We start from the raw sequence: 25,411 nt of genomic DNA, 5'->3' as shown, positions 1-25,411 counted from the left end.
AGACAGAACTGAGAAAGTAAATGTGGAGCTTTGAAATGTCAGATTCAGCTGTAGTATGAACTTTATGCGTAAAACAACAACATACATTTGTAGTGATATGATGACATGCGATTATCATAGAATTTTGAATAAATACTCCACTGCCACAGAGCTATAATTTCTCCCTAATTCTGGAGGAGGTGTCTTGAAAACTTCAATGTCTCTTCATGTTTAGCTAAAGGAATTTAAAAATCTTGATTCAGGAATTATGGCCCATTGAGATGCAGCATGCAGCACACAAGTATCTCCCTGACTACTCTTGGGAGTCTCCCTGATTTCAATTCCTGAATGTTGGCAGGCCTGGTAAGGGTATTTATATTTACTGTTATTATTTTGTGTTATTGTTATTAGTTATTGTCATTATTACTGTCACCATCAGTATTACTTATCATTTTATCCCACTGTCTCTCTCTATGCTGTAGCTGACAAGGCTTATCGGGAAATGATCACCAGTAAACAGAGCCAGGCCATCATTGTGAGTGGGGAGTCTGGGGCAGGCAAGACAGAATCTACCAAATACATTCTCAGGTGAGACTACCTTCCAGAGGATGCGAAACATTAACTTTTTAGAATGTATGAGTGTGTGTGTGTGTGTGGGAGGGGGGGGGGATTGGGTAGTACTCGTTGTTTGTTGGGTGAAGGGTTAATACTTCCTCGTAGAGGCATTGAGGCAGGGAGAAGTAGGAGGAGGATGAAGAGGAGGAGGTGGTGGAGGAGGATGATGAGGAGGAGAAGGAGAAGGAGGAGGAGGTAGAAGAAGAAGAAGAAGAAAAGGAGCGGATAAAGATGACAAGAAGAAATATAGTAACCTTACCTTATCAGTCTACCTTTTATCGATCAGAAAGCAACTAACGCTTATGTGATGTGCATCTCCATGCCAATGGTACTGGTTTGACTGGTAGTCATAGCTGAAGGCAGTAGCAGATCCAGAGGGGGTCGCCCCCTTATTTTTGCCAGACTTTTTTTTTTTTTTTGGTGGATATTTTCAGTGGATTAATACAATGTAGTTGCTTCCTCACTGCTGGCACCCCCCCCCCCTTTTTTTATACCCCCGCCAAACGAAGTTTGAAGGGGGTATATAGGAATCAGCGGGCGGTCGGTCGGGCGGTCGGGCGGTCGGTCCGTTGCAAATCTTGCGTCGCGAACTACTTCCTCAGTTTTCAACCGATTCCCATAAAACTTGGCACAGATGTGTGCCTTGGGTTGTAGATGTGCAAGACATATTTTTTGACAGTACCCAAAAGTACGTTGCCATGGTAACGGCATATTATGGGCAAAAATGGGTACAAATCTTGCGTCGCGAACTCCTCCCACAGTTTTTGATCAATTTTTATGAAATTAGGTACAGATGTTCATCTGAATATGTTAATGTGCAAGACACATATTTCCGCAGTGGCAAAAAGTGCGTTGCCATGGTAACGGCATGTTATTGGTAAAATATAGGGCAAAATGCTTCATGGCAAAACTGCTTCATCAGTGTTCTTCCAATTCTCATGGAATTCATATTGAATGTTTGTCTTAGGATATAGGTCAGCATGACACATTTCTTGACAGTGACAAAAAGTATGTTGCCATGGTAACAGCTCACATATTATGAGCCAAAATGATGGAAAATTTTGTATTGCAAACTACTTCCTCGGTTTTTGCCCAATTTCCATGAAACTTGGTACAGATGTGTGCCTTTGGTTGTAGATGTGCAAGACGCATTTTTCGACAGTACCCGAAAGTACGTTGCCATGGTAACGGCATATTAATGGCAGAAGATCAAGGAAAGATCTTGCAGATTTAACTACTTCCTCAGTTTTTTGACCAAAGCTTATGAAATGTTGTTTTGACCAAAGCTTATGAAATGTTTGGCGGGGGGTATAACCAGTCGCTGTAGCGACATTTCTAGTTTCTTCAAAATCCTGGATCTGCTCTTGGAAGTCATTGTCCATCTCATCAGACCTTTGGCCAGAGCTTTGTCTTTGACCAGTGCTCCATCTTTGACCCATCTCAACCCCCAGGTACCTGACAGAGTCCCATGGCCAGAGTGCGGGCGTCATCGAACAGCGCATCATTGAGGCCAACCCTCTCCTGGAGGCCTTCGGCAACGCCAAGACAGTCCGAAACAACAACAGCAGTCGCTTTGGGAAATTCATGGAGATGCACTTTGGAGACAAGGTAAGAAGACATTCATATACCTGTCCTGTAAATTGGTAATAAGAAAGGAATAGATGATTAAAAAGATTTTTATCATCCTCATCATCGTCATATGATCATCATGATAATAATGATAATAATAATAATAATAATAATAATAATGATGATGATGATGATGATGATGATGATGATGATGATGATGAAGATGATGATAATAGTACTGATAATGAATGCTCATATAATGCATACCATCATCATAGTATTTATGGAGTCAAGCCTGTCAATAGCAACACCTGTGGTGAACACATGGCCTTTACTGACAGGTGGCCACTATGGACAGGATGGTAACCGATTCGATTTGACGACATATCATCAGACATGTATCCTGAATCCAGTAGTCTCTATGCAACACAAAACCAAATTAGGTGATCCAAAAGATGACCATCATACACAGGGACCATATCAGAAATTTATGTGTAGCAAGAAATTGTCACTGGAAATGCATTTCATGAATTCTATGTATCAGAATATTTCCTTTTTTCCAACAGAAATTACACATACATATTGTATATGCTTCATGCATCTAGCTGAGCTTTCCTTTTAGCTGAAACGTCAATATCATTTCATGATACTGACAATATCTTCAAGGAGTAACTCATTCCCCCTCCCCTCACAACTGTTTTCATTCTCAATTTCATTAGGCATGCCCCTCCAGAGCGATGTAGGCATGCACCAAGCTAATTTTAGTTTGTACAGCTTCAGCATCTTATTATTGAAAGCCACGTAATTGGCATTTAGTATGATAGATAGTAGGCTGGCCCTTCTGGTCTGCCCTGCTGCACACAGAGTTCGAAGTACAGGTCGTGCGTGACGAGGCGTTCATTCTCTGTTTGCACAGTTGTAGGATATGACTGCCGTTAGGCCACTGACATTGTCGTACAAGGCTACTACAACCAGCTATCTATCTACAAGTACTTCTGTACTTTGTCCCAAAACTCTTGTCACGGTCAATCTCAGGGTGTCTTTCTACCACTCTGCCTAGTCCTAGATACCAGAGTTTGTGGACTAGCATGGATGCCATGTGTCATTGGCAGTTTTCTTTTTGCGAATTTTGCAAGTCAGCTATGCATTATCACAAACTTTACAACACACACATAATATTGCTTCTTCTAAACACAGTGAAGGTTGCTTTGTTTTGTTTCATGTCTTCAAGGTCAGAAATTACTTATCTTGCCACTTAAACTGGGATATCATGCATTTCTCTTTCCTATCACTGAGGTTCTGGATTACCAGGAATTATACTTCAGTACCTCATCGTGGTCCAGAAATTTACAGACCAAAGATATTAACAAACTAAAACAGATGAACAAACCTGAATAGCATCAAGTATTTTCATTCTGGAGTTACCATCATGTGACTATATCAACTATTTTTGAGATATGCTGATATCACCAGTTCTTTGCATGGTTCCACTCAAGACCAAGTGTGAAATGCTTCTGAATGCCCACCAAGGAAGAGGGCTCTCCACCCCAACCACCCCCCCCCCCCCGAAAAAGAAATGTTCCACACTCCCTGTAGTAAAAAAAAACAAAAAACACAACATATAATGCTAAAAAAACACAACAAGAAGTGCTCCTGATGAAAGCACTGCGAAATGAAGCATGTACAAGAAGTCAATTAGTAGTTTTGTTCTGTCATTTCATTTTTTTTTTTTTTTTGGGTGATGTGATGTTTGTTTTGTCACACATCCTGTGGTCATGTGACACTGTTTTGTCTTGTGTCTTATCCAGCACAATGTGGTAGGAGGCCATGTATCCCACTATCTCTTGGAGAAGCCCCGAGTTTGTTGGCAGAATGCAGAGGAGAGAAACTACCACGTCTTCTACTATCTCTGCGCCGGGGCCCCGGATGACCTCCGAGCCAAGCTTCGAATCAAGACTCCAGATGACTATCAGGTGGGACATTAATATGAAATTCCGCTCATTGTTTAAGACTCAAGTATAGAGAATGAAATCAGTGAGACTGAACAGTGCAAAGGGTTGTTAACCTGACTAAGAATGTAATATTTATCTAGATTGTGTGCTTTGATGTGAAGCAGTGATGGTAGCAGTCATTTCACGGTGAAATTAATGGCGGTCCTTTTGGAAATGTCATTGACTAGAATTGAACTGGTGTCCAGTTGACAAAGACTCAAATACACTTTCTATTATATTCAAACGGACTGTACAGTGCTGATTGGGGTGAGGATTCAGCTTGTAATGTTTTGCGAGATATTCAGAAACCACTCTGTGTTAGAGAGCACACAATTCTAAAGGGAATCAAAAGTTTTGATGAAAATCGGTTTTGAAATGACTGAGATATCCAAAAACAAGGTAAAACAAAGAGATCCTAATAAATGCTGTGGCCTGTCAATGTTATTAGGATCGCTTTTTTGGAAAGCTCAGCCATTTCAAGGCCAATTTTCATCAAATAAACATTGAATCCTTCTTGGAATTACATGCTCTTTCATATTTCATAAGAGGTTTCTCACTATCTCACCAAAAATGTTATAAACCTGAAAATAAGTCTCAACAAGAACTATATATTCCCTTTAAACCCAGGCATCATAGCAGTGCTCACTGATCTGCACGTATTGTACAATTTCCCTTATAGCTTTTGTTCTTTCCGTTTAATTAATCAGCTCTAATTTTCTCCTCTTCTCTCAGTACTTAAAGAATGGCACAACACAGTACTTTGCAGGGAAAGAGTCCCAGAAACAACTCCCAGCCAACAGACAAAGCAAAACGGTAAGTTCATAGTAGAAGCTTTTGGCATTATGTCATATCAAATAGGTCTTTTACAATCATTTGTTTAATTGCAGTGATAGATGAACAATTCAGAAAAAAAAAAGTTAAGTAATATTGTTAAACCAGGCATACACATTAATAAAAAGTAAGTATGATAATGATGATGGTAGTATAAAACTGAATTATTTTAGTATTTAGTCTGGTTTAAAAGTTATGGAGACTTGTGTTTTGTACATGTTTTTCTCTTACAACTACCCATAATGGGAAACATGTGAACTTTTCAGGCCTTGCAATATTTACAATAGATTATTTCTTCTTTAATACATGTGCATAGCATTGGAGCCATTAGTTACATGTATAAGAACTAATCATGAAACTTTTTCATTCAAATAAGTTTGATTACTCTTTTCCATGTATACTGCTGTGTTCTAAACTTACCAGACCCTGTCAGTGTTCACCAACCTTTGTTCTACTTCAGTCATACATGTTAGAAATATAAGCTATCAAATTTATATATCATGCATGTTTAACCATATTTTCTATGACTTTCAAGTGATACTCCCTCATATTGTGACTTGTGCTTCTCTCTTTACATTTTAATATCGAAGTAGAATTATGTGCTTGTCAATAGATTATTATCTGTCCCTAAATTGTACAACTTTTTGCTAGTTGATTGATTGCAATTTTTTCTTCTGTACTCCAGTATGTATCAACCTAAATTGAGATAAATTACTACCTTCTGTCGTTTCTCATGTGGTAGATCTCAATGTTTTCATTTTTGACAAAATAAAGTAATACTTTGAATATATTCTTGCAATGACAAACCTATAATGTACACCCTTCTCTTTCTACACCTTAACATTTTTTTCTGGATACTTCCTAAATGTATCCACCACAAATTCTACTTACTTGTTTTCTTTGACCTGCTCTCTTAACTATGGGTGAGTTTTTGTGGGTAATCAGTGCCTATTGTTAATACTCTGCACAATTTTTCTGTTTGCATGTCATGTACATCAAATATAGGTGCACCCCATTTGATTTTAGTTTGTTCAGTTTTCTTTTTGATTATTTTGTTAGAATGCATGTGCACAAGGAATCTACGGCTAGGTGTAAACTCTGTCTGTATTTTTCAAACTGCTGTAAATGAAATTCAAGGCTTTGATGAGCAAAGAGTTTGGTGAGCAAAGAGTTTTTGGTGAAATAGCAAAGAGTTTTGGTGAAATAACGTAAATCTGTACCAGATGACTGATTCAATGGCAGTCAGTTACAACTTTTCACAGAATTGTATCCCTCTATAATTAGAGGGCAGCAGACTTCTAAAATGTTAGCACTCTGTTACCATGATCCAGTCTAGTCAACAAAATGTATGATGTTACACTCATTAGGAAACAAATATCCAGTATATAAAATGGTGCAGGGAATTCATTGGCAAAACTAAACAGAAAATTCCAGCTTTTATTTTTTTGTTTACCAAAATTTTAACAATAGCCGAAAAAAAAGGGGGGGGGGAAGAATATTAAGTGCTTTATCAATGTTGATTATTGTTATGATCATTGTTACAGGAGAATTCATAGTAGTTTAGCCTGTACAACTGTACGGTTCACATGTGCCACATAGGCATTGTCTGACTACAAGCTGCTACTGTATGTCTAGCCCTCATTAGAAATGTTATGGTCTAGTTTGTTGCACATTGTTTTGGTGTTTGCCAAGGTTTGGGTTTAGATTCAGCTCTACCTCGGCCAATGTATCCTCGCATCTTCTTTGAGCAATGCAAAATAATCAATGCTTCAGTCCACCCACATGTAGAAATTGGAACTTTGGTAGGTAGTGGCTTGACCTCACGATTTAGATATTAAGATTTGTGTGCCAGCAAATGGCAGCCTCGCTGGAGTGTTCCTTGGAAAATTGTATTGATGTATTAAAACTCCAACAGAGACAAAAATTGTATTTCATCATTTTTCATCAGTTATGTCACTTAGACTCTGTTTCTTGATTTGCCTTCCATAAAAGCACTTGTTGTTTTTTTATATGCTTATTTTTTACAATTTTGCATTCATGACATTCACTCAAGATGCTGTTAAAGATGGTTTAAGCAGTAGTGTCATTCAGTAGCTGGTAGAAAATTATTTTGGAGTTTCTCCCTGTCATTCACAATAGAGTATACCTTACTGTATCAATACAAATGTTGTTTGATTGGCTTTGATGTCCCACCATTACTGTAAAGGTAATATTGATTTCACTAAGAAATGTTAATACTACACTAAATTTTGCAGATGCCTTTGTTTTGTTTTGTTTTGTTTTTTTATGTAGCATGGTGGTTGCATTCAAGTGTAATATATTTTCTGTAACGAAGGATGCAACTGTAAAGCAGTTGCCTAACATTGTTTAGCTGCTGGATTTGTTCAACATATATGCATGATTTCTTGTTTTTGTTCTTTGTTGCTTGTGTCTGATATGGAAAGACATGTATTTGTTGTTGCATGGCAAAGTTTAATGGTCAAATGTAATCTGATTAAACAATACAGCAAGTTACAAATTCATACACATTCATATGATGTCTATTAAAATATAATATATCTCTCTGTTTGTCACATGTAGTAACAATTCAGGGAATATAATGTCAAAACACCCCAATATTTTTTGATATGTTAGCGCTATTTCTAGACAAATAAAGCACATGCTTGGGTATTCCAGAAAAGATGAGCTAAATATTGCATTTGATGATATTTTGTGTCATCCGAATTAGTCCTTTTTCTCTCTGCCTTGCACTTGAGGTATGCATCTGTTGACTTGTCCTTCCTCTCCCATTGAATGACCTGCTGCTATAAATTGTATTTGTGTTATTGATTTCAACAAGTAAAAATATTATTAAAGGGATGGTACAGTGTTGGTGGAGATGAGAATTGGGCTTTTAACTTTTTGCGAGATACCAAGAAAACACCTATGATATAGTACAGAGCATACCATTTTAAGAGGAAATCAAAGTTTATTTGATGAAAATCGGGTTTGGAATGACTGAAACATCCAAAAACAAAGTAAAACAAAGCGATCGTAATAAAGTGTGGGTCCCACACGTTATTAGAATTGCTCTTTTTTGGATATCTCGGCCATTTCAAAACCAATTTTCATCAAACAAATGTTGAATTCCTCATAGAATTACATGCTCTTACATATTTCTTAAGAGGTTTCTCATTATCTCACAAAAAAATGTTAGAAACCTGAAATTAGGTCTCAACCAAAACTGTACGATCCCTTTAAACAGTGAAGGAACCTGTTTCGAATTTCTCTCACCCACCACTCTAACTCTACCTGCCTTGACACTGCTATGATTTATACAGCACCGAAAAAAGGGGGCGCTGCTCGACATCCAGGTAGATGATTTCCGTGGTTACCAGCGAGTGGTGGATGCCCTCCGGAAGATCGGTCTCAACACCAAGGAGGAGGCAGACATCCTGCGCATCGTGGCGTTCGTCCTGCACCTCGGCAACATCGCCTTCAAGGGCAACGACAGCCAAGATGGTGAGAATATTTCATGATTTCATGGTGTAACATTTAGGTTGCCAACATTCAAACATATGATGATCAGGAAGGATCCAAGGGGCTTGTCCAGAAGAATATTGTGTGTTACTTGCATCTGAATACACAATGATAATTCCAACATCAGAAATGGTTTCCATTCTCTTTCACTGACATGAAAGTACAGCAGAAGGGCTGGAATTATGGTTTGCCAGTGCAATTGAAGTTTGTAGAGATCAGAAATGGGCTGAAATATGCTGTAATGGAGATTTAAATAAGACGTGACAGCTACCACATACTTTTTTCTTGAGATCCGTGCAAGATGTGATTTGGAATGCATTTAATCATTTGTGATGTCACACAAATGAGTTAAACATCCAGTAGTCCTTCAGATTTCCACACTGCCATTTCTTGTCATGTGACTCCCCTCATCATGTGACTCTCCTCCCACTGTCAGGTGGTTGCTGCGTGTCACCCGAGTCCAAGGACTCCCTGGCCTTCACTGCCCAGCTCATCAGCGTGGACTCCAAGGAGCTGGACGAGTCGCTCACCTCTCGCACCATGCAGGCCAGGGGTACCGTCATCAAGTGAGTCCCTTAGCAGCAGGTGTAGAGATGTCTGGAGGTATCAGCAAAGTCTTAAAGCACCACATACACACACACACACACACACACACACACACACTCTCACACAGATGTCTTAGATACATCAGCGAATTCTCGAAGCACCATACACACAGACATATACTGTAAAACAAGGAATGTTCACATGCATTTTAATTTTGGGAATTTCGCGAGAGCCAAGATTCGCGAAATTAAAATGCTCGTTAAAGTTCTTGTTTACATTATATGCATTGAATGTTAAAGGCAACTTGCAAAAATTTCATGCCGCAAAAATATTGTGTTTTACAATACTATAAAACCTTTATGCACAGACAATGTAGGCGAACGCTGTTATGAGAAAGTCAGGACCGCAAGAATTGACAGTTTTACCAGTATTGTCTTCATATACTGATAAAAATTTTCTCGTATCCATCTTTAATATAATGGGGTTCACCTGTATAACTGATCAATGACAAACAATAGGGTGCACAAATGACTGCTGGAGCTATTTATGTTGTGTCCTAAATGATAATGCGCTAATGCCATGCAATGAAAGTCCTGAAAATATTATTGTGAAGTTTATAGAGGGAAGTAGAATAGATGAAAACAAAACATATGGTAGGGGGCATTCATTCATTTGGGAAACATGGGATTGGGACTCCTGAGCATCCAAACTGTGTATAGAAGCCTCATTCATCTTATATTCATAGATTCTGGCCACAAGGGACATATATTCTTATGTAAATTGTTTTCGAGTACGTTGTTCCTTAGAAGGTAGTGAGCAAGGTTTAAAGAAACATTATTCTAAAGTAATACAGAGATATAAAGAGGCAGTCAAAAGTTTCAAAGTAAACCGAATTGCAGTTTTTCAAACAATGTAAATCTGCATTTTAGATTGGATGGACCGTTGAATGTCAAAGTGCTTTCTATACTTTCCAGGGTACCGCTGAAGAGTGACCAGGCGTCCAATGCCAGGGATGCCCTGGCCAAGGCCATCTACTCCCACCTCTTTGACCACATCGTCTCCCGCATAAACCAGTGTTTCCCCTTCAAGAGCTCTGCCAACTTCATCGGCGTGCTCGACATCGCCGGCTTCGAGTTCTTCACGCTTAACAGCTACGAGCAGTTCTGCATCAACTACTGCAATGAGAAGCTACAGCAGTTCTTCAACCAGCGCGTGCTAAAAGAGGTAGAGTAGGGTAGCTGGTTTCTTCCACATGAGACTTTAGATTGCAATTTATTGTGAATTTGAGATCATAGGTCACTGAATGTGTTCGTAATTATTATAATTGTAGATAAGTTGAGAATGATTGCCATACATTTTTATATCTGTTGGATTATGTATGTTACGGCGCAAGGGACGTCAGTCTTACAGAAGACTGTGTGCTGAAAATCCCAACATGAAGTTGGATTGCAGTGGAACTCTGCATAAAAAGGATAAAGTTATCAAATACAAAATAATTCAAGTGTAACAAGTTTACTCTCATAGCAGAGCTGCCAAACCTTTACCACATGCTTTATAGCTTTTCATGGGATTTGATAATCTAAAAGCAACAACATGACTTTAAATAGCTGGTAAAGCAGAATTTCACTTGTGCTTTTTAGGCAGCACCAATGAAAAGATGGTGATGGTGTTGAGTCGAGTTGTCTTTCTATTGCCACAGACAAATTAAAGACTCAGTATGGTTATCTCATTTTTCTCAAAGCAACAAGAATAGTATGAGAGGGAAAAGGCTTTTATATTTAAAGCAATAATCTGCATTTTTTTTTTCTGCTGGGTTGCAAACTTTCAACGGAACTTTTGAGGTTGCAGGTATGGAAAGATTATGATGGTGTCGGAGTTCTTGATGTCCTTGTTGCATCAGACAATATTAGAGCTAATGTGTCTGTCTCCTTTCCTCCCTAGGAACAAGAACTGTATGAGAGAGAGAGTCTGGGGGTGAACACTGTCACATATGTGGACAACCAAGATTGCATCGGTAGGTACTCAAACAAAAAACACTGAATTTGCCATATATTTAGCAAGTCTAATTTTTTTTAGGCATTGGGACTTCTAAACAATCTCACAAGCAGTTAAATTCACAGTCATAGAGTACAGTAATGAATGGAGAAATATAAGCATTCACGCCTCATTCGTGTTGAGATCAGAGTTAGTAATTCTTTGTGTTTTTACATTTGTGAATAACACCTGACTTGCAAAATTGCAAAAATAAAAACCTTGCAAAATATATGGAGTATACAGTATACTTGGTGGAATATACACTGGTGTACCGGCATAATATTCATATGCAAATTTTTATGAATGCTTTTATAATGAGGGTTGTCCTTTCGGGAATGCTTGTCGAGGCTTGACTGACATAGCAACAGCAAATGCGGCTGAATTCCTGATATTAACATATATACAGTAGGAATATGTGAATTCAGTAGCATGTTTGGGATAACAGGCTTATTATTGACAATGTAATTGTAATAAACTGTTAGGGATAAGAACGTGTTGAAATGTGTACAGGCACTGAAGCTGTTACTGTGAATTCAGCATATTAGCATATTGCAAAAGATGAGAAAAACTTCATAGGGCGTATTATGTTTATAAAAAAACAAAAACAAAAACAGTGCATATACACATGTATGGTTTTGTAGTACAATATACTATAATGAGTTTTGTTTTGTTTGAGTATGTATTTGGTTTTTGTACTGATGGAAAAAGTTTTATTCCAGAACCTGTTACACTGAATATCAAGAAGGAATTTTTGCTCTTGCTAACTCAAATGTTACCTCTATTTATCTTTTTAATATCTTATGTTCATCTTTATCGTTCAGATCTAGTGGAGCTCAAGCCAAACGGAATACTGGATCTTCTGGACGAAGAGAGCAAACTGCCCAAGGCCAGTGCCAACAACTTCACCCACAATGTTCACCAGAAACACAAGAATCACTTCAGGCTGGCTGTGAGTATACCTACTTGGTTGAGTTTGAGGAAACTTTGCCTTGGAAGTTTGCATCAAAATGTCTTGAAAGACTTTAAAAACAAATTAAACATCCAGCAGGGAAAAGAAATTAAAGTTTACCCACAGCATGCACCTGGAACGTTGAACTCGTGATCACTTATAGCGATCTGGTATTATGTTTGTATGTGCAGCAAAATGGTACAGTTAGAATTATTTGAATGACAGCACAAAGGAGAAAAATGTATTTCAGAGATACTTGATGCCCCAAGAAATTGCAATACATACACTGAAAAATTGAAATTTCCTGAGTGACGTTTCTCAACTTTCATCATAATTCCATGCACCCCATCAGAAGAATGATTTGACTTGAGTATAGCAGCAAAAATAAATAACTGTGAAATGATCTATAGAGAGCAAAGTGGCAACAAAAGTGTTGCATTTGAATCTTTCTTGAGCTTTGTTTACTTTCGAATAATCTGTAACCCTATGTTTGACTTTTCTGCAGATACCTCGTAAATCCAAGCTTACCGCACACCGCAACCTTCGGGATGATGAAGGCTTTCTTATACGTCACTTTGCTGGAGCAGTTTGCTACCAGACGGTATGTCTTCAATATACTATCTGATCAGCACAGTGTGTGTTATCTATGAGGCGGGAGGTAGTGACACATTTCAACAGATAAATTTATGGCTGTGCATGAAGTGCCACTTATGTTTGTGTGTCTTATCATCTCTGTTGACTGCTAATGCCTGTTTCAGTTTCTACAAAATTTGTTTAGGTGATAGCATTCAAGTTCTTTTATGAACGCTCACTTCAATATATGGATTGAATATTTGCTTGATAAATGTTACCACAAGTCCATGGATAGAATGTTTGCAGATAAGTTGCAAAATCTCAAATTAAAATAAAGTTAAATCCTGATGGGGTCACTAAACATTGATTTTCTCACATTGGCATCATGAAATTAGCTGGTAGTCAGACTTGTCAGCTTTTTCATTACTAATTTATTTTCACAAAAATTCCATTAAAATTTTGAGGAAACAAGCTGGGAAGTTTAGAAACAGTGGCCTTTGCATTCTAACACAATTCAAAACAGCATAGCAATATGCTTCATACAAAAAGAAAACTTGGAATGTTCAAACATTCTTGTTGAATTCAGGCTGGAGATATCTCAGATATCAAACCATTTATTTTTAATCTAATGTCAAAGGTCTTTGCTTTCAGCCAAGCCACTCTAGTTTGTAGCTATCTGAGCTTAGATGACTGTAACTGTACTTCATATATTTCCCTGACTTGAAATACATCATTGTAACAGAGAGATTGGTCACTTGTGTCTGTGCTAATCCAACCCCATCCAATCTATGGCATCACACAGAGTGAATTTATAGAGAAGAACAATGATGCCCTCCACTCCTCCCTGGAAGTGGTCATCCGGGACAGCAAGGACCCCTTCCTCCAGAGCCTCTTCCCTAAGGACACCAAGGAACTCCCCAAGGGGCGTGGTGGTCAGCCCATCCAGGTCCAGAAACTGGCCTTTGACAGTGTTGGCAACAAATTCAAGGTACGTCTTGTAGTTCTCTCTAGGGAGTCTTTCCATATTTTTTCACAACAAGTTTATTATTAAGATTTAGGCCTCTATTCTTGAAAGTAGTGTAAAGGCACAGTCGTGAGATGGCAAAGCAGCATATTTCAAAAATTCATAAAGATCAACTGAGTCACATATTTCAGGTTGTTTTAGTGTAATCTAACTCTTGACCAAATCTTGAAATCAGAAAACAGGCCGCTACGGAGATATGAGGCCCCGTCCCAGTGGGAATTGTTATAATTTTGTTGGCAAAACAATGTAAACGACGATATGCTTGCCCCTTCTCAAGGCGCATTGGTCATGAACTTGGCAAAACAGTGTTATGCATGCAGTAAGTTGTTTTGCCATACATACATGTTTATACAGGGTGACTCTCTGTAGAATGTCTTACTTGTTGAGATATCATATATGATGCAATATTTGGTACCCTGGGGTAAACATTCACCATTTTGTCAATTTTTTTTTTTTTTTTTCAGCCCTGTACCCTGGGTTACCCCAAAATGTGTAAAAATAATTTTCAGTATTATTATGCACAAAAAATGTATTCTTGTTTGCGATTATGCAACATAATCGGCATTGGGATTGTTATCGTCGCACTGATTCTATGCCGGCGCTGATGATGAGAAAATTGTCGCCATGACAACATTGCACAACTGTATGATAATGGACACGAGATGGCACAACACAATGCCGTACCCCGGGGTACAGCGTGCCAAATCATACGTATCTGATGTATGCTGATGTATGCAATCTCCTATTGCCATCATATTGTAGGTGCAACTCAACCAGCTGATGGAGAAACTCCAGAGCACTGGTTCCTCCTTTGTCCGCTGCATCAAACCCAATGGGAAGATGGTGGATAATCTCTTTGAGGGTGGTCAGATCCTTAGCCAGCTTCAGTGCTCAGGTAACCATGCAAATTAGATCATTTTTTTTTTTTTTTTTTTTTTTTTGGGGGGGGGGGGGAGGGGGTGGGGGAGGAGAGTTAGTTTTCCTAGAACATCCCCAACTATCATAGTGATTGCACCAAAAGAGTAACACTATTGAAGTGCCATAACATGATTCTGATCATACAAAGGAAATATTAATGTAACAGTCTTGACCTAATCAGTAAAATTATGATACTAGTAAATCATTATGTTGAGCACAGCATAGTGGAAACGACTTGTAGCAAAGATCTTTATTCCTCATCTCACACTCTGTGTGTGTGTGTGTCTATGTGTGTGTGTGGGTGTGTGTGTGTGTGTGTAAGTGTGTTTATTTTTTCTTACTGTTTTGTCTGTTGATAAGAATAAAGTGGTAAATTGAAACCACACTGAGGGTAATTTTGATCAGATATTAAATGATAGTATATAAGATTTAGGCATTGAGTATGCTATGAAGATGGACATTATAGTGTCTCGTCGTCTTCCGTGCAGGTATGGTGTCGGTCCTGGACCTGATGCAGGGAGGCTTCCCATCCAGAACCCAGTTCCAGGACCTCTACAACATGTACAAGCAGTACATGCCTCCAGAACTGGTGCGACTAGATCCAAGGCTCTTCTGCAAGGTATGTGAAAGCAGTGACACAGTTTCTAGTGGTGTGCCCAAAATCAAAATGGATTGCTGTACCAGAGCTTGCATCAAGAGTCAATGATATCTTAGGTAGAAATTATATTTTTGAAACTTCAGTGATAAATACAGAGACTCCAACTCTCCCGTTTTCGACGGGAGATCTCCCGCCGAAAGCCCATTTTTGCAAAATCTCCCGTTCTCCCGCTTGAGATTTGATTTCTCCCGCCCTGGCTCTGTGTCTCCCGTTGGAAAGGATTTCTTACTTATTGCTATCGTATGTTGAAAAAATAAGCCTTACATAGCACCAGAGAACATCTAGAACCCTAGGAACTTCGCGCTTCGCACACATCAACTTGAGGTCTCCTGTTTGCTAGGGGTTTCGGGCGGGAGAATCTCCAGATCAGAAGGTGCTTAGGGTTGGAGTCTCTGTAAATATTAAGATTGAGAAAGAGAGATTTTTACGATATTTAGATTGTCAGAAAACTTCAACCTTAGTGAGACTATAACAAAGAATGTTCTCCAAGTTTTGTTTTGTGCTTTTTCTTGTTTTTGTTTTTTGTTTAGTTGGTTTTTTTTTTTTTTGGGGGGGGGAGGGGGTCAGAATATGTGTAACCTATATTTAAGTATTGATGCTTTGATGCTCATGTAAACACAGCACATACTCATCTTTGTTTGACACAATTCAAATTTGTCAGGATTTTGTAGTCTTTGAAGACAAAAGGATCTGAAATATCCCATATGTTTTTTGTGTATAAAATGTCGGTCTGAGTTATTGACAGGGTATTAGTGCACATAGTTGGTGTGCTGACATGATAATAGCATTCACATATTGCCCCATACAGGCCCTGTTCCATGCCCTTGGTCTGGACGAGAACGACTACCAATTTGGTCTGACCAAGGTCTTCTTCCGGCCAGGCAAGTTCGCCGAGTTCGACCAGATCATGAAGAGTGACCCTGAAAACTTGCGCATCCTAATCAAGAAGGTCCGTCGCTGGCTGATCTGCACTCGCTGGAAGCGAGGCCAGTGGGGGACGCTGATGGTCATCAAATGTAAGTTTCTTGTTAAAAGAGACTGTAACCTTGACAACAAAGCATACACATCTGCTCATATATCTATTATATATCTAAATAGATTCAGGCATCCATTCTTAGATAAAGCTATACCTAGATAGATACATCCATCCATTTGTAGATAAAGCTATACCTATAGATGAATAATGAACTGCTATTAGTAAAGAAATAGAGGAAAAAAATATCATGCACAAAGATTTATAAGAATTTTCCTTTGAGGAATGAATGTCTCAAAAATCTTTGATTTTCTTTCTCAGTCAGCAAGCTGAGAGATTTTAATGACATTACTTGATATGTTGATCAATGTTGTTATCACATCAAATTCAGTTGCATCCCTTTTCAAGAAACCGAGTCATGTTACACTTCGGGCAAGCTAGAAGCATTGTTTTTCTTATATCTCAATGCACTTTAGAAGTAATAGATAATAATGGTAAAAAAAAACAAACAAATATACATCAATTTCAAGTAAAAGCAGAGAAGTGATTACTATTGAAACATAATCAAAATCTGTGTGACTCAATGCATGGAATCATGCATTCATTCATGAGTTGCAGTCCTGTAGTCGGTAATCATTTGTGTTGTGAATCAATATGTGTTCGTGTGTGTTGCATTTCACAGTGAAGAACAAGATCCTGTACCGACGAGCGGCCCTGGTTAGGATCCAGAGCTCAGTCCGGATGTTCATTGCTGTCCGCAAGCACAGGCCCAGGTACAAGAACCTGATCCAGGTCCGAACTCTTCACAAGGAACTGGAGAAGATGGCCCAAATTGGTGAGACCAAAATCTGAACATAAGATATTGCTTCTTGTGACGCTAATATTTGCTAACAGTTTCTCTTGAAAATTGATAATGATTTGTTCTCTTTCTGCCGATGTTGTTGTCGTCAATCAGCAGGTAGTCACTTGTGAAATAAAGTCAGGAATGTCATTTCATGGAATATTATTCTTGTGAAGTATATTACATGTACAGTACAGTAAAACCAAAAACATTCTCAGCATGAAACTTTCTGGATTGGAGCTGACAACCATTTTCGCAACATCAAGCTTTTGCGAATTGTCAGTGGCATTTGAATGCATTATGTAGACAATACCTTTCATGTGCATTTTAATTTTCCGAATCACAAATTTCGTTAAAGTTTCATGCAGGTGAAAATTTCTGGTTTTATAGTAATACATGTGTAGGTACATATATGCTGGTGAGTGCTTACTTGATAGTATGCCAATATCTTTTTGTGTATTCAGTGTGTATGAATTAACTGTGCTAACAGCATCTCAGTTCATTTTGTTTTGATGTATGCAGTCAGCCGATTACATTTTTACTTCAAAATCAGTATTACTTCAAAATCCTATGAAATTCTATGATTTTTAATTCTCCTTTCTCTTGTATTTAGTAGATGAGATTACAATTCATTCAGTCAGAGTTTCCATTTTTAGCTGTCATGCAGTTATATCAACTTTTATGTATGCAGCTCTTATTTCTAAATGTTATCAAGATTTTAAGCACACTGTAGCAGTGTCTTCCCTAATTCTTTTGGACAGATCGGCAATGTGCCAAACAGGTGCAAGTTAGTATTTTACTTTTAGCTGTGTAAACAGCCTTGTTTGGTTCACATAGTTTTCTGGAGTCAAACAAAGAAAGGAGTGCTGTTCTTTTGTTTCATTTGATGTAAACAGCCTTGTTCATTCTGCATAGTTTAAGGGGTGAAACGATGGAAGGAGGAATTTGAACCAGCTGTGAAAGGGGCAGAGACAGAGATTTTAGATATCAAACAGAGTTGATATTGTTGCTAGACTTAATTGCAGTAAACACCTGTGTACATTTCACATGCCAGCATGCTGGAGCACAGTACCTGCCCTACTTGTCAGGTTCACATAGTTAGGGAGTCTAACAAAGAGGGGAGTGCTGTTCTTTTGTTTCATTTGATGTAAACAGCCTTGTTCATTCTGGCATATTTTAAGGGTAAAACAATGGAAAGAGGAATGTGAATCAGCTGTGGAAGGGTGGGAGAGATTTTAGTAAACAAGCAGGTGTTTATATTGTTGTCAGAGTTAACTGCTGTAAACAACTGTGTAAACAACTGTGTACATTTCACATGCCTTAGAAAGTCAAAATGGGTTTGCAGTAGGTCGTTTGTGAAGTCAGCGACCTGACATACATCAGTCCTAATAGTTTGTTGACCTATGATAAATCTCATATATGTAAGAAGACTCTAACACAAATCACTCTAAATAAATTTGATGACCTATCATAAGTCTGACAGGATCAACTAATCAAGACCCACAAACAACATTATTCTATTCAATGAGAGAAAGATTATTGATGCAGAAGAGAGAAGATGTGCTGGAACAGATTTTATCAAGTGTCACCCCTGTTTGTTTGTTTTTTTCTTTTCTTTTTTTGATGAAATTCCTGTTTCTCTCTCAAATCAGCAAATTTTTGGAAATTTCTTTCTTTTTCCAAGTGGATACCGGTAGTGTGCAATAAAATTCAACAGTGCTATTTTGATATTAGACAAGATGATAATTTCTACAACAAAATTTCCACAAGGCCTTTATGGATTAAATAAATCTTTAGCAAAAATCACTAGCGATAAATTTGTTGACCAGTACAAAGTCTTCATTGAATATTGTGTTGAATGCATACATTAAAAAGAAGAAGAAGAAATACTGAGCCACTTCAGAGAACACAGAACTTTAGTTTGGAACAGTTGAACAGACTTACATGTAAGCTATTTGTGAAGACCTTGAAAAAATACTTGGGCTACTGCATACAAATGCGGACTCATGAATGATGTAAGAATTTACTATTTTGTTATTGTAAGAATTTACCTTATTGTCATTGAAGGTTTGATTTATCAGTAGCAGGGAAAATCAAACAATTTTCATTTGATTATCACTGATGTATTGAAGGAATTCGCAAACAAACTTTTAATTTCCATTTTATAGCTTTTGTGAGTTTTATTGATTACATCCAGGGAACATTTCTTTATTATATCACCAACAGCAAAGACAGTAAAGGACAAAAGTGCTGCCCAGCAGGTCGCTGAAACAAACAAAGCCCTTGAGGCTCTCATTGTCAAGATCAAGGTAAGAGGAGAAGAACTAAAAAGTTTTTCTTCATCTTCTTAATATTCCTCCTATGAATCATAGTATTATATGTGAAGGTAGCAGGCATTCATTGGATTGTTGTTTATCGTAGTAGTTTTTACTACACAGTATTTTACTTCACATCGTTTGAGCAGTGTGACTGCAAAGTTCTTGGGAGGTTACCAGCAAAACTTCCTGCGAAACTTACTACAAAACTTCCTGCATGCACTTGGGAAGTCTTTCACTTTGCAAGAAACTTTGCCTAGTTTTATGCAGTGTGACCATGCACAACTGAAAGTTTGAGAAGCTTTTGATATGATAATAGATCCATTCATGGTGTTAACGCACATTGCACATTCTTTTGCCTGCTGCTATGTGTTTGCATAAGGGGGGCTTTTTTTTTTTTTTTTTTTAAACCGAAACAAAAACTCTGCAGAGTTTTGTTGGAAATGTAACCGTGTGCTCAAACTTCTGGAAGTATCGGGAAGCACATTACACATAGTTTTGCGTAGTGTGATTATTGCACCTAGTGTTCTTCCAGCATTGAATATGGTGCTGTCATTCCATCTCAGCAGAACACCATTATAAACTTTCACTGCTGCCATTAGTTACTGTATTACTTCCATTAAAGAGGAGAAAAATTTGGTATGTTCTAGGAGCATTCACTAGCTACTGTAAAACAAGGAATGTTCACGTTCATTTTAATTTTGCTAATTTTGCAAAAGCCAAGATTCGCAAAATTAAAAATGCATGTGAAAGTTCTTGTCTACACTATATGCATGGAATGTTAGAGGCAACTCTCGAAGATTTTATGCCGTGAAAAAGGCCATCGGCTACAATTCGCGAAAATTTCATGCCGCAAAAATATTGTGTTTTACAGTATGTGCTATCATTCCATCTTGACAGACCACCATCATGACACGTCGCCAGATGGAGGACGCCTACCTCAACCTGGCCAACCAGATGCGTAAGCAGCTCCAGGGCCTCATCAACAAGAAGAAGGCGGAGGATGCGGAGGCGGAGCGGCTGCGCAAGATCCAGGAGGAGATGGAGCGGGAGAGGAAACGACGGGAAGAGGAGGAACGCAAGAGGAAGATGGAGGAGGAGGAGAGGGAACGCAAACGCAAGCAGGAGGAGGAGGAGAAAAGATTGTAAGTTTAGAAATGATGCTGAGGCTTAAAACTTGAAGGCCAGCCCGTCTCTTCAAGAAGAATTAATCTATCTGGAGGAAATATGGGACTTGATACTCTTTTGGAATGGGTATTTTTGTCTATAGAATAGTCATTTGTACTCAAACTCATTTTCAAATAGCTGTGATAATGTAATTTCTGCACTGATTGTCACTGTGATATTAATGAATTATAGTTTGTGAAAAAATATTTTATGCTGAAACATAAATGTTGGTGCTAATTAAAACTGATGGTCATGAAGGTACATAGGATTACAGTTTGGTGAAAGAGATTAGTATCATATTGGTGTATTGACTCATGATGTTACTGATGATGATGATAATGGTCTAATGATATTACCATATGTGATTGTAGTGATGATGTTGTCTTGCTGAATTTTAAAATGGTTATATTTAGAAGATATTAGATAATGAAGGTGATACCGTCCTTGTAAAGGTAATGACAATTTATGTGTTGCTGGAGTGATGCTGATTATTAAAGATTAAATGAATGACGTCGGTAGCATGTTAATGGTGGTAGTGAGTAGCTGCTAATTGTGCGTTGTGATGACCAATGGTGGCAATTTTAGGATGCAGATGATGATGATGATGATGATGATGATGATAATGGTGGTGAAGGTGATGATGATAATGATGGAAATGGTGACCGGCATAATCACAAGTGACAGAGATCATATTTGCTCTGGCTCTTCCTCAAACGTAATGTCACTTTCATTCCGCGATCTTCAGGAAAGCAGAGATGGAGGCCAAGCGGAAGAAGGAGGAGGAAGATCTGCGCATCAAGTTGGAAGAAGAGAGGAAGAGAGTGGAGGAGGAGCGGAAGAAGCTGGAGGCAGACCGGCAGAGATACGAGGAGATGCAGAAACAGCTGGAGGAGGAGAGACAGAGAAGGTAATCACTTGGTGTATCGTTAGTATCTCTACCTTTCAAGATTCAAGTCATATATTGTCAACACTCAGGCATGAAAATCGTCTTGACAGGCTCCAGATACTGTATAAGCTGTTATACCTGAGGAGGACAGAGACATTTTCGCGAGATATTGTTTTCGCGAATTGACACCAACGGTATTGTAAATGCAGTATTACCTACACCATGTATAGTGCAACGAGACATTTTCGCATGTTGTTAAATTTGCAATCCGACTGATTCGCAAAATTCACAAAAATAACAGCCTATACAGTATACAAACATACAAATATGCAAAAGGAAATTGAACAATGTAACAAATGATCGAAAAGGTCACCTTTCCCCTATGCTTAGGTAAATCCCCACCCAGTAGTACTTTTCCAATACCATATGCTGTATAAGCTGTTCTTTTCGTGAGGGTTTAATTTTCATGAATTTCGCGATTCACTGTTGGACCACAAATCTAACAATGTGCAAAAATGTTGCCATGTGCTAGGCTGCTAGGGCACTTACAATAGTCTCGCTGTCATTTCGCGAAAACAACATCTTGTGAAAATGTCTGTGACCTGCTCATTCGCAAAAATACAGAGATGCCAAGTTCAAAAAAATTTTATGAGTGAGATTTTCATGACTCGGCATCTCGGCGCGCGCGTATGCGTGCGAATGAGGGAGCGAAGCGTCCGAGCGGGGGGAGGGTGAAACCCTTCTGCCCCGGTAGGGAGCTTTTTAAATTTTTACCTCTTAATGGTGCGATCTGGTGCATACATAAGTGACTATTTTTTTACTTATTTTGAAAGGCAAACGGGAAATATACCTTCAATTGCAACTATCACTTTGATCCTTTGAGCTATGCATGGGAAAAATGGGTGCCACGTGTGAGATTGTGAGACAGACCCTAAATGCGCAAGTCTCACGCAGAGTGAGACTTGATAGCTCTGAAAATATCTGAGCGTGAAAATAACAGCTTTTATAGTATACAGTAGTATAGAGAATCTTGATGTAAAAATGTTTCATCCTATAGCCTACAGACTGTTCAGACACACATCTCAACCAATTGAAAAAGAAACATTGTAAACATGTGTAGATGCCTTGTTTTCCACTGCACATGTTGTTATGGTCGCTACCAGCCCCTTCAGAAATGATATGTAAGTTCACCTTTCACCTGTGCTTACATTAACCCTAACTTACCTGGGCTATTTAGCGAGTTTGAATTCCAGGGGGGGGGGGGGGGGGGGGGGGGGGGCCATTATGGCCCCCTTCAGATCTCGGCCGTTGATCGCGCGATCGCTGCAAAATTTTGCTTGAACATGAAGCCGGATGTAATCTACAAGACTGTTAAGTTAAATTTTCAAAAAATTTGCATTTTCTATTTTAAATCAATTAATTATGCAAATATATGCCAAAAAAACTCATTTTCGTCTGTTATTGGCTTATAAAAGCTTATGGAATGCTGATTTTTGGTGTAAATATTCCTAATGACATTCAAAACATTTGTGCGTAAAAAAGATTTCAGTATCAAAATTAATTTCTTATGTTTTTTATTGTTTTATCAATGCTTTATGTATTTCTTTGTTTTTTCGAACTTTTGTTTTTGTTGTTTTTTCAGCAGAATTTGTCAAACATTTTTTGAAGCATAATTATACTAAAATAAATTGATTTCAGCCATTAGAATTAAAAGTATGAATCTTTATATGAATTAATTGAAAAAACACAATTTGTATTGACTTTGTACACAAAATTACGTTTTTGAGCAATTTTGGGGTTGACGAAAGTTTTTTGAATGGGCGTGGCTTCGGAATGGTATGCCCGGGCGTGACAAATTTGGTCTCAAAAGTTGCGCGAGACTTGAAATTAAAAAGTCAGCGAACAGCGCGGTCAAAAAATTTTGCATGCCGGGATGGCAGTGGGGGGGGGGGCCATTATGCCCCCCCCCCCCCCCCCCCCCCGGTAAGTTAGGGTTAAGCCCTACCCATATTTTATTTACTCTTCCATGAACACCATACGTCCAGACACAGAGAGAAAGGTGATTCGTCATTGAGTTCTCGTTCAAAAAAAAAAAAAAAATGCTCTGACCCTCATTTTCTTACACGACGTTTCATTGTATAACATTTCGTTAGTCAGCATTCAGACACATAAATTCATTGTACAGCTATCATTTTGGTTTAAGTTTTGTGTGTTTTGAACACCCTGAATATTCCTTTAAAAATACACTGTCATTTTTTGGCCAGCTTTGATGAATAAAACCTGTTAAAGTGCAATGCTGATACTAGTTTCATTTGGAGGTGTTAAGTTTCAGCAAAGTAAAGATGATCTTTCACTTGCAGAGCTAACACATAAAAAAGGTGTTCGATGATGTGTTTTGTATTTATTTCTTGGTATATTTTTTCCACCTCATTTCCAACGTCCGCTCTGCCTTTTATTTTACAATGTTGTATGGTTAAGTCATAATTGTGCCGTGAATAATGTTTAGGTAGCATGAAGTTTTTTGTTTGTTTTTTTCAGTTAACAGGAATCAGAACTTGTGTCATTAATATCATATGGATTTGTTATTCCCTTTTGCTCTTCCTCTTCAATGGACAATTATTCATCCATAACAGGGAGATAGACTACAGGCGCCGATTGTACGTAGGTTTTGTCCATCCATTATATACAACATATACCCCCAAAACCCACAGAGATTAATTGACTTACACATACATGATATATATGGATGTGTTACGGTGATTTAACTTGTGTGTGTAACAGTGTGTAAGATTTGCATGTTCGCTGGTGTACAATATTGGGATTCGTGCTGGCACGAATTAGCAGGGTACGAATCTTGAGACTTGCATCACGACCAAGATTTATGCCTATCTGGACATGAATATCCCATTAAATAGCCACGTTCAGCTTCGTGATCCAAATCCCAAGATATCTTGTAGTTATTATACTATATCATGAAAATTTGAGAAATAGCATGATAATCTGTACTGTGGCAAGTGTGTGCCATTCGGAAATGTCAGACTTTAGACAGTTTTAAATCAAAAGTGAAAACTTTTTTGTTTTAGCATGGGCCTATTTCTTTTTGTACTTCACATGCAGCATTGTGCAACATAGGAATTTAAGAGCTCTTGAAGCGCAGTAGAATATATAGACATAGTTTCTGCACTTAATAAATGATTTATTATTATTATTATTATTATTAATACCGGAGCAAAAATATCCTCCTCTTATATCGTCCTCTTATATTGTTCTTTACACCATCTTGTGGTGCTGAAGGTGATTTGCAAGTTATTAGTAACACTACCACCCAAAGCATCACTGAATGTAACCTTCATTACTCAACACAACATAACAACTGCCACATGGTGTTCACGATGGGAATATAACTGTATTTTATTCATATTGTAAAACCACAAGTACAATGTTTGCAGAGTAAATTTCCTTTTTAATTTTTTTTCTTCAATATGACTGTCACATTGCAACTCTCTGTACCATTATCTCTATATATATTTCCTCCCAAGTTTAAATCAAGAATAACCTCCCATAGAATCACAGATACTGTACATCCCTCCTTAAGAATATCAGATAGAAAATAGATTTGCATTTTGTTACAGGTCTGCTCTTTCTCCCCTGTAGGTACTAACCAGATTTAGATTGTATCTGGTCCCTTACACCCCCTCCCCCCTTAACCCCCTCCCCCCCCCCAAATAAAATAATAGTAATAGCATGCTGCATCACGTCCTTTTACAATGCAGGGTTGTTGTTGTTGTTTTGTTTGTTTGTTTTTTCCCCTGCCCTCCCATTACTCCCAGTTTTCACTTCTCATACTCCCCTCTTCCCTGGTTCTGAAGCGATGAATTGCATGAGGAGAAGGAAACTGGACCTTTTTGCATTCTATCCTCCTCCTTTTCTCTTGCCTGAGATGCAAAAAAAAATGAAATAGATAAAATAAATAAAAAATCTCCTGATTTTTAATTCTACTGTGAAGACATTGGAGAAATATGT

At 38.2% G+C, this 25,411-nt stretch overlaps 1 protein-coding gene across 1 annotated transcript in view; it reads left to right on the top strand.

Moving 5' to 3' along the window:
- Positions 1-25,411, top strand: part of LOC140242222 (unconventional myosin-VI-like) — a 47,416-nt gene that overhangs the window by 17,726 nt on the left and 4,279 nt on the right. Inside the window, exons 5-22 of the mRNA XM_072321965.1 lie at positions 462-567; positions 2,046-2,202; positions 3,972-4,136; positions 4,887-4,967; positions 8,306-8,486; positions 8,941-9,070; positions 10,025-10,274; positions 10,992-11,064; positions 11,906-12,033; positions 12,539-12,634; positions 13,409-13,594; positions 14,393-14,525; positions 15,037-15,167; positions 16,015-16,222; positions 16,862-17,014; positions 19,247-19,329; positions 20,236-20,480; positions 21,248-21,409. Coding sequence (XP_072178066.1) covers positions 462-567; positions 2,046-2,202; positions 3,972-4,136; positions 4,887-4,967; positions 8,306-8,486; positions 8,941-9,070; positions 10,025-10,274; positions 10,992-11,064; positions 11,906-12,033; positions 12,539-12,634; positions 13,409-13,594; positions 14,393-14,525; positions 15,037-15,167; positions 16,015-16,222; positions 16,862-17,014; positions 19,247-19,329; positions 20,236-20,480; positions 21,248-21,409 — 2,668 coding nt within the window. The remainder of the gene's footprint in view (positions 1-461; positions 568-2,045; positions 2,203-3,971; positions 4,137-4,886; positions 4,968-8,305; positions 8,487-8,940; positions 9,071-10,024; positions 10,275-10,991; positions 11,065-11,905; positions 12,034-12,538; positions 12,635-13,408; positions 13,595-14,392; positions 14,526-15,036; positions 15,168-16,014; positions 16,223-16,861; positions 17,015-19,246; positions 19,330-20,235; positions 20,481-21,247; positions 21,410-25,411) is intronic.

The sequence above is a fragment of the Diadema setosum genome, chromosome 19 (genome assembly GCF_964275005.1).
Source record: "Diadema setosum chromosome 19, eeDiaSeto1, whole genome shotgun sequence".
Taxonomy (NCBI): Eukaryota; Metazoa; Echinodermata; class Echinoidea; order Diadematoida; family Diadematidae; genus Diadema; species Diadema setosum.
The sequence above is the reverse complement of the archived record's forward strand: the minus strand, read 5'-3'. Positions and strand labels throughout refer to the sequence as shown.